Source organism: Propithecus coquereli, unplaced genomic scaffold, assembly GCF_000956105.1.
Source record: "Propithecus coquereli isolate 6110/MARCELLA unplaced genomic scaffold, Pcoq_1.0 Scaffold201, whole genome shotgun sequence".
Taxonomy (NCBI): Eukaryota; Metazoa; Chordata; class Mammalia; order Primates; family Indriidae; genus Propithecus; species Propithecus coquereli.
In genome coordinates, this window is record NW_012145079.1 from 2867080 (window position 1) to 2877344 (window position 10265).

At 36.4% G+C, this 10265-nt stretch overlaps 1 protein-coding gene across 1 annotated transcript in view; it reads right to left on the minus strand.

Moving 5' to 3' along the window:
- UFM1 (ubiquitin-fold modifier 1) overlaps window positions 1-9741 on the minus strand; it is an 11006-nt gene extending 1265 nt beyond the window's left edge. The window contains exons 1-5 of the mRNA XM_012643841.1: window positions 9669-9741; window positions 9535-9591; window positions 4821-4878; window positions 1861-1900; window positions 574-606 (exon numbers count right to left, since the gene is read on the minus strand). Of these exons, the coding sequence (XP_012499295.1) occupies window positions 574-606; window positions 1861-1900; window positions 4821-4878; window positions 9535-9591; window positions 9669-9670 (190 nt within the window). The 5' untranslated portion in view covers window positions 9671-9741. The remainder of the gene's footprint in view (window positions 1-573; window positions 607-1860; window positions 1901-4820; window positions 4879-9534; window positions 9592-9668) is intronic.
- Between the last annotated feature and the right edge of the window lie 524 nt (window positions 9742-10265).

The following is a 10265-nucleotide window of genomic DNA, read 5'->3' on the forward strand; positions in this document are numbered from 1 at the left end:
TTTCAAAACATAATTAGAAAGTTCAAGAGAGTACATTTAAAAAATATAAAAGTATTTTTTAAAAAGTTTTAGACTACAAAGTATACGACTACTTTTACACTACCTGCTTCTTAGGACATCAATATATCTGTTTAAAGTCTGAATCTCTGAGTATGGACTCAGCTCCTTGAATAGCACTTACTGAAGGCTTACTATGAATAATGCAAGCTTTTAAGCACTTTACATGCACTGCCTCACAACTAACTACCTTAAGAGGTAGGTCAAAGTCATTATTCCCATGAGAGCACAATCTTACCTTCAGACTTTTTATCATGTATATTAAATTAATTAAATACTTTCAATGCATAAGCCACTGTTAGGTTTTCTGATATTATAGACCAAACAACAAATTGATATACATAATGAAACAAATTATTACTCAGATACATAGGTAAAGGCTGCTACAGAATCCTTAAAAAACAGCTCATCCTGTTAAAATCCTAGCAAGTCTAATTAGAATAACTTAAATATTCAGTATCAAGTGACATATATAGCCCCACCCACTCCTCCATGAGTTTTCAAATAGATACTCACCAGCAGTCTGTGCAGGATTTATTCCTATTCCATCTAGAAAATCAGTTGTAAAATTACGTAAGTTATTTCTAAAGGCTAAAATGGTTTAGTAGCACCAAGAAGAGATTTGCCAAAATAGTGCTGCTGTGTATACAGGCACAGGCCAAACAATTTAAATCCCATGTCACATGGGTGACAATTTTTCCAGTAAGTTATCTATCTGTTGAAATCTGCTATTATTATGCATTCATACTCATCGCTGGATTAGACAAGAACATCTTTCAACAGAATGATCTTGGTCTATGGAAGAGAGGTGTTTAATTTTATTTTGTCCACATAGAGTGAAACAAGCTTGTCATTTCTTCCAAAAAGCTAAAAGCACTTAGGTAGGCCATTAATCATCTTCATATTTCTCTGAGGCATCATATCTTAAGGCTGGGAGAGCCCACAAAGTCGTCTAGCTCAAGTTTCGCCAACACTTGAAAGTTTCAAAGCACATTCCTAAGAGTTATTCAGTGCAAACCTAAAACTTTCCAGAAAGTAGGCCAGCATTCCTCTAAACAGAGAAACACTCAGTATTTCTGCATGCTGTCACATAAAACACGTGAAGGCATGGAAAATATTTTAGAGTAAGAAATTCTGTCTTATCTAAGCCACATCATGCGCATTAAGCCCGTCTCCTCTTTCTCCTAACTGCACACAGACCACTCTCCAGCACCCATCAGTATCACTTTGTATACGTGACAGATAGTAAAGCCCTCCCTGCAATCTTCACTCTTCATCTTATTATTTCACTATTTTTTCACAGGACTAGTTCCATTATACTTCACTATCAGTATTCTAAGATATTCAGATTTTTAATTATATACCTGACTGAATAAAATCTCCACTATTGCAAACCTCTAAGAAACAGTTTTCTGTCAGGAAAGGGATTGCAAGGTATAGCAAACGTACATTTTGCTTAACTTTCCATATTCTACAGCATTTACTAATATAACTTTACTTATTTAAAAAAAAAAACAAAAAACTTTTCCAAATAAAGAAGTCATCTTCAGTAAAAATCTAGCATGAAGTCATAAGGACGCAAGATATCATAAACTGCCACACCACATCAAAAGAACAAAAAAACTGAAAAGAGCTAATGATGGACAATAACCCTGACTTAGTATTTACCATTAAGTGTATCACTAAGTATGCCATTAAGACATATATTTCAAGCTTTTTGTATGTAAGTCAATTTTAATTTGGTTCCTTTTAAACAATTTCCATATATCTGAACCAATAAATAATTTTAAAATGAATTCTTACCATTGGTAATAATTGCACTTGTTGCAGCAGGAACTTTAAACTAAAAAGAAGAAAACATACGTAGTTATAAAAGATGATCAGGAAGGCTAGGGTACACATAATCAATTCTATAATTCTAAAATGTGATTTATCTTTTAGAATAAGTGGCACCATAAAATAAAGTACGGTTGACTCTTGAACAACGCAGGACTAGGGGTCCACTTATACATAGATTTTCTTCCACCTCTGCCACCCGAGAAAAAAACAACCCCTCCTCTTTCTCCTCCTCAGCCTACTCAACGTGAAGACGATAACGATGAAGACCTTTATGATGATCCACTTCCACTTAATGAAGAGTAAATCTCTTTTCCTTATGGTTTTCTTAGTAACATTTCCTTTTCTCTAGCTTACTTTTTTGTACGAATACAGCATATAATACATATAACATATAAAGTGTTGTTAATTGATTGTTTATATTGTTGGCATGGTTTCTGTCAACAGTAGGCTATTAGTAAAGTTTCTGCGGAGTCAAGGTATACGCAGATTTTAGACTGCACAGGGGTTGGTGTCCCTAACCCCTGTGTTATTCAAGGGTCAACTATACTATAATTTGCTTTATCTTTGAAAAACAACTCATATTCTAAATAACGCATTTGACTGAATTTAAGACCCCACTGATTACAAAATGTAGCTTATTTTATGTGTTACAAAAAAAGGAAAAACACTGTCAATCTATGACCCAATCAATGTTCACTCATTCAGACTTAGCTATGGCACTCTTATCATATATAATTCTCTTGCATAAGCAAAAAATATAAGCAAAATAAATTGATGAGATTATTCCCAAAAGTTCTTCATAAAAATGGCAAGCCCAAAACAGATGCTTCCTTGTGTTTAAAGGGAGGTGCCTACAGAAGATTTTCAGGTAACAACCAAGGCTTGTATTATTTAAATTCTCCTTAAATGATTTGTTGACATAAATCTCAAGGGACTGCAATAGTCCAATTATGTCAGCAGGAAGTAACAGCTAAGTTCAGTTAGGCACACACAATGTTACCTAGACAATTAAGTGACTTTCATATGGCCAACAGGAATAGCAATGTAGCACGAAACTTAATGGTAGCTAAAAGGAAGATTCTAGCTCTTAATGCTCTAGAGACCAGCAGTTGCCAAGGTGTGTTTAAGTCTCCATAGTTTATTAATCTATCCAACAAATTTTTATTAAGCATGTCTGTGCTATGGACTAATTTTTATAGATACTATAGTTGAGTTTTATGATCAACTAAGTTTAGAAAACACATTAAACTAGTGGTATTCTCAAAGCCTTTAATATACAGCTAACATAGTTTAACTCCAAGAAAAAAATAGTGAATGAAGTGTATACCATACTTTTTGGCTACTAACCCGTTTTTCGTGGGTTTTTTTTTTTTTGTGGTACTAGTTTTTTTGTATGTGTAGTTTTAGTTGTCTGGGAAGCACTGCTCTAGGCATTTATAATGGTCACATATACATAGCTGAGAAAAACAACTAAAAGCTTATTTTAAATTATAAATTGAAGAATCAAGTTTTAAAATAAGAACCATGCAAAAGAATAACCACTTGCTACAGTATTACGTACCTAACAAACAATTTTACTCTCAATGTGGTACATTATTAACTGTAAATGTCCTTTTAAAGATTTTAAGATTTTTAAAGAACTTTAAAATGTACTTTAATAAATTTTAAAATACCTAGAAAATACTTTACAGAAGCTATAATTTCTATAAAACATTTTTTTTTTTTTTCCCCAAAGAGACAGGGTCTTCCTGTTATCTAGACTGGAATGCAGTGGTGCAATCATAGCTCACAGTAGCCTTGAACTTCTAGGCTCAAGCAATCCTCCCTCCTCCACCTCCTGAGTAGCTAGGACTACAAATGCATGCCACCACACCCAGCTAATTTTTCTATTTTTGTAGACACAGGGTTGGGGTCTCACTATGTTGACCAGGGCTGGTTTTGAACTCCTGACCTCAAGTGGTCCTCCCCTCTTGGCCTCCCAAGGTGTTGGATTATAGGTGTGAGTCATTGTGCTTGGCCTTCAATAAAACTCTGCTCAAATACTCAAATTAATTATAGAACTCTCAGATTTTCAAAACTAAAATCCTACAGTTTTCAGTTACCCTACTGAGTGAGTATTCTTCTTAGATCATGCCCATTTTAAGATACGCTATACATTTTCTTAGTTACATCCACATAGTGGCAACATATTTTATGAACTTTAAAAAAAACAAAAGCAACTGTTAATACATTTTCCCATGGGTAGAATGTGAAAGCAATGGGTGAGCTGAAATTTGGGGAGGCAAGACTACTTATGTAAAATACAGTAACTACTCTTTTTGTCCTATACTACTGACAAGTTTTCTCCTGGATGCAAAATTTATTTTATGTTCCTAAGTTTTCATTTATTTTCTTGTTCAGATCTCATAATTCTTGTAACTTAGGGTGTTATTTGGGTCTTCTCAGGTTTTGACAACTCATTACTTAGTTAACTGAAGTCCTAGTCAAGTGCTGGGAAATTCTACTATTGCTTATTAAGAGAGTTTTACCAGGGATTTAAATCCAGACTCTTGTTTCTCAAGTTAATGTTGGTTCTCACTGAAAGATTCCACAGTGCCATCTTCTAAAAGCCCCTCTCGTCACTGCCTGAAAGTCATATCCTTCCTAAATGTGAAACACCCATGTGATTCATAATAATTATAATCTATATTAAAACCTTGATCAATATATGTGGATGTATGGAATTTGTTAGCTTATTTTCTACTGCATGTCTGTTAGGATTTTCTTCTACTTTTATTAGAAGACCAATACAACTTTGCCATAGCATAAACCTAGTAAAGAGCCCACGTAGAAATGGTGGGTCAAAGCGCATGCAAATTTTAAAGATTTTTAAAACATACTGCCAAACTGCATTCCACAAAGATCATTACAATTTCCATACTTACTTCTTCTGCTGCAAACTTTAAGACTGCTGTGAAAGGTGTATTTTCAGGAACACTAAGTCTGCAAGAAGAATTTTAAAACAAAGTTGATGTTTTTTAAAAAAGCCCCTTTGTTCCTACTGTAGCTGACCAGGACAAAGCTGTCTTTAGAGTTTCAAAGCTGGCTATTTTGACTGCATACTATATTCATTAACTCTTAAAAAAAAAAAAAAAAGGCAAATAGCCTTAGAGCTAAGATGGTGCTCAGAGTTCCACTTGAAAATTAATAACCTCTACAAGGTGTAGGTATATATATTTCTAACACCTTGAAATAATTAAGTCTGGCATATGGGCTGCTGTTTGTTTTCTAGAGACGGATTTTAAAAAGTTGAATCTCTCCTTAGTCCTCGCTCCACTTTACCACCTCCCTTCAAAACACCTTTTCACCCAGTGTACTAATGTTACCATTTTTGTTTTAAGTAGGAGCTGCCTGGGAAGCATCATTGGGTCATAAAGCTTTGATGAACCCTCCTATGTACTATTAACAATAATAATGTCTAAAATATTAATAGTAGACCAAATTGATGAAAATAAATGTTTATTATGGCAAAATGCTGATAATAAAGTGACATTTCTACCTTCTACGCCATCATTTGAAAAAGGATTTAGCATAATCTAAAGTAATAATTTAAAGAGGGAAGTGTAATTTTGGTAATTGACTTGTATAATGGCAAGCATATTAAAGATCACCAATAAAAGATTTTTTTTAATGAGGGCCCCAGGGTCAATCCGTTTCAATTTTCCAACTTAAAAACTAAAAAAGAAATTTACATTATACTCTAAGAAAATAAAGACAGAGTAAGAGGTTTAAAAATAAGTAAAATAAAGAAATAAGATTCCTATGGTAAAAAAATCACAATGATTAAATCAGAAAAATGATAATCTTTCAAAGCAGGGAAGACAGACCAGCAAACTAACATTTCTCTTCGAAATTTCTCTATTTGTCATCACCATATTATTGTATTAATGTCTTAATACCAACTACCATTACGAAACATTCTCATGTAAATGCCAAGGTTCCTTGGTCTACAGATCTCTGAATGTAAGAATCATTGTATCAGCCACGGCATATTATATTGACTTTTTGTAAGAGACGTATGAATAGATTTCTTGGCTGTCCCCATTCCACTCCTCCAAAATACTGTTAAAGAATGAAAATGAGTATCATTTTTCCCCTTTCTTTCCTAATTTTTTTAGGGCATGCAGAGAATAAAAATAAAATTCTGAAGGATAGCCATTTGTTTAAAAAGTATCCAGTAAGTGGGCAATGTGATAGTTTACAAATAGGCAACAATATTTTGCAAGTATTTCTGCAGCACATCTATAGTTCAGAACCTGAGATTCATTTCCCTTAAACTCTACCTCAATAGGAAAACTTCAAAAACCTTGAGGTTCAATTCACTTTTGAATTGGAGACTGGGAAATGTGTTTTCAACATAACCAGATGTCATATTGATGTTTATTAAAATAAGTTTCTACCTGTATGTAAAGTGAGACTATCCATAAACAAGCCAATAAAACATAAAATGGAAACATCTTTTAATACATGTTCTCATCAGCAGAAAATTACAGAGGAAATGAGAGTCATGGTGACTCTATAGACCTTATCTAGATGTGAAGCCACTGTACTTGCCAGTCAACATCATTTCATAAAATTGGCACTTAAATTATACTAGTGTTTTGAAAAAATGGGAACTATTCTTTTTATTAAAGCAAATTTTTAAAGTGAATTACTGGCATCATTTGTTCTTCTAATAAATATCTCATATAGGCCGGGTATGGTGGCTCATGCCTGTCTGTAATCCTACCACTCTGGAAGGCAGAGGTGCGAGGGTCATGTGAGCTCAGGAGTTCGAGACCAGCCTGAATAACAGCAAAACCATGTTTCTACTAAAAAGAGAAAAAATTAGCTGCGTGTGGTGGCAGGCAGGCCTGTAGTCCCAGCTACTTGGGAGGCTGAGGCAGCAGGGTCGCTTGAGCCCAGGACTTTGAAGGTTGCTGTGAGCTAGGCTGACGCCCTGGCATTCTAGCCTGGGCACCAGAGCAAGACTCTGTCTCGATCAATATCTCATATAAACAAATTGATGACATGACTTGAAAAATGTTATTATAAAGACTAAGAACAAAGATTCCATAGGAAACTAAAAAAGAGTAAAAATAATTCCAGGGACGATTACAGAAATCTTCACAGAGGTGAAATTTTGATTATTAAAAAATGTTGTTTGTCAAGAAGTAGTGGTCATGAGATTAGATTCCAAGAACATGTGTAAAGGCAGGAAGGATTATAAGGGTTAGCTTGTCAATTTGAGAATGGGGAGGCTGAAGCTTTGACTAATGATGGTGGTAGTAAGGAAGGGAGAAGAAAAAGTGGAAAATAAGATGGGAAAGGTTTGAAACAGAGTGAAAGAGCCAAAGGTGGTTTTTTCTTCATCCTGTGTATAAAATAAAATTTAATTTCAACACTTCTGTAACCTAGTGTCAATACCAATAGTCAATCTATCAATAAACAAAAAAATCCCAAAAATAAAAACTCCAGAATAAATTTAGAACTAACTGAAATATCCCTTCTAGAAAGCAACTCTTAGTAATGCTTAACTCAAAGGAAGTTTCTCCATCAAAGTATGTATATTCCTGTTCGACAAGTGAAAAGTCACATGAAAAAATTATGTTTTTCCACAAATCTTAGAGTTGCTTTTACTACCACCCAAGTACTAGTTACCACTTCCCTTGAATGGGAAAATATAGCATAAGGACTCTTTCACACATATATACATATGCATATTTTACACACATATCCATATATATTATACATACACACACCTGTACATGTGTACACATACTAAACAACAGTTATACTTACTAATTTAGTCACCACATATTAACTCAACTGGTACAATGTTCCAGGTACTTATAGATATTGATATATACTTATGCTAGTTATAATAAAGTCCTTTTTGCTACATTGATACTCTATCCTCTTCCTCCCTCCTCCTCACCCTCTCTTTCTATAGTACATTTGCACACTGATAAGAATAATCCAGTACAGAGAAACAATAATGAGGAGACAGGAGTAGCTGGACTCTATCCACTTTAATCTTGAAAAACTAAAATACACGGGATTTAGAGCCCAAGTGGAACAACTGGCTTTTCATGGGAGTAAAGTCATGTTTTCCACTGTAAAGGATGGGACACTGAAATTAAGGGTTTATAATTGTAGTGGTAGGTTTACAGATATGGAGATGGAAAGATGACAGAAGCTCCCTCTAAGAGCTTGAGAGTAAAAAGAAAAGAAATTGTGGAAAGTTTGAAGAAAAAAAAATTTTTAAATCCTTTCTGAGAATAAGGAGGAAAATGAGCAAACTTGAAGAATGTAGTAGAGAGCTATGTACTACTGAGTGCAGTCATGAATTTTATGTAAAATCCATCAACTAATTGTGCTATTTTCTCCAGATATACTCAGCTCTGTGCAGAAAATACAAATGGTTGGGTTCAGCATTGGTATTTCACCAACCAAAACATGCTGTGGAGAGATGGGGGGGACCAGAGTTGAGGGTGTTTGCAGGAAAATGATTTAAAGATGGACCATGGACTCTAAGCCCTATAAGGAGTGGGATAAGGCATAGAGAAGAGTATAGTTATAGATTAAAAAGCAGTGTGGTCAATGGATTAAAAGAAACATTCTACAAGAAATATTACAGCAAATCGGTAGAAGAGAATATAGTTATCCATAAAAGAGTGCTTGAAAATGACATTTTGGAGATAGAACAATTATTGGAGATCTTAAGGTTCTAGGCTGTGACCATGAACACCTCAGATAAAATGTAACAAATGACATTTTGGAGGAAAAAAATCAAGAGAATAAAAGGTTGGGAGGTCGCATGGGTCATGGATGCAGTAAGTCACTGAAATTGATGACAGCTGTTATTAGTTGATTTAGGGGCATTAAGTGTATTAATTATGCATAAAAACCTATTGAAGTCTTGTTCTTTGCTACATTTTATATGACTTCCAGCTGCAATAACCTCAAGAGTGTTTACTTAAAACCACAGGAAGGTCCAAATTAAGTATTAAGTAAGTGGTTAGCTCTGTTTTAATCCATAAGGAAAGGCCCTATATGGATAAACTGCCCTATTTCCACATTCCTGCTCCTACTACACGCTCTTAATTAAATCCCAACATAGAAAGTGTTATGATTTGAGGATCACTACTTTGCGATGGCCTACTGTTGAGTCACTCACACACAACAAAACCAGAAGCCTGACAATAACGAGCGTTCAAGTAATTTTAGAGTCTTTGTCGGGATGTTTTCCCTAACTTCTAACATCTGGTCAGAGCAGTGAGAGGCTGTTCTAATCCCCAGCAGACAAGGATTGTTTAAGAATCCCAGCAAATTATCAAAGTGCTGTCCACCTATCCTCCCTCTCCACCCGCTCACCAAATGAATTACGAAGGAGAGGCCACTAACCAGAAGAAACACACCCACACCCTAGTGCCCGGGCCAAGCTGACACTTAGGGAGCAAGTACGGGACCTCTCCTCTCAGGCTCGGGTGGGAGAGGCTTCTAGAAGGGCGCAGCCAGGGTCTGAGGGAGACAAGGGATGAAGACTGCATGGGGTGGGAGTTGTTCGAAAGGCCTGGATGTCCCCCAGCCCAGGCCCGTCTCTGCCGAACTACTCACACTTTGTAGGGCAGCCGCGGGTCCGACGTCAGCGTGATCTTAAAGGAAACTTTCGACCTGAGGAAGACAGTAGGAGAGAGTTAGGGTGGGGCAGCGGGACCTGGGATTAGGGTGGTTGGTAAGTAAACACTTACATGGTGAAGCCGGCGTGAACAGAGTAACCACGCCAACTCCTCCGTGAGGCCCCACTTCCTGCTCAGCGCCGGAGAGCGCCCCACCCCACTCAGGTCCACGTTTCCTTCCGCAAACTGGGGGCCTTCGCAGTTGCTGTTGTCCAAGGTACTGCCTGAAAAATCGGCCACAAATGTTCATGCTACAGGGAGCCTCCAAGTTACAAGTAGCTATTAATTTTGCACATATCTATCTGAGGCAAAAGTGTGGTCATATGTAGAGAATATATTTCTAACTTTATCATTTGCTTCTATATTTTTAGTCAGGCAGCACAAGCGTAGGCATAGGAAGTAGGTCTCTCGGTCCCAGCTGGCAGGTTGGGGCGGAAGTAAGCTTGAGGGGTAGGCGGTTGAAGAGCCAGATGGACTGGGGGCGGGACTGGGGACGGGAGTAGGGCGGACGCTCTCCGCAGTTGCTAAGGCAACCTGTGCGCCGGAAACCTTGATTGATGCTCAAGAAGCTGGAATGTTAACCTGCTTTATCATTAGTTTTCTTCTGCCTTTCCAGCCGCCCAATCCTGTTATATCTTTTACATTGCTCATATTTTTGCCTTCACACTT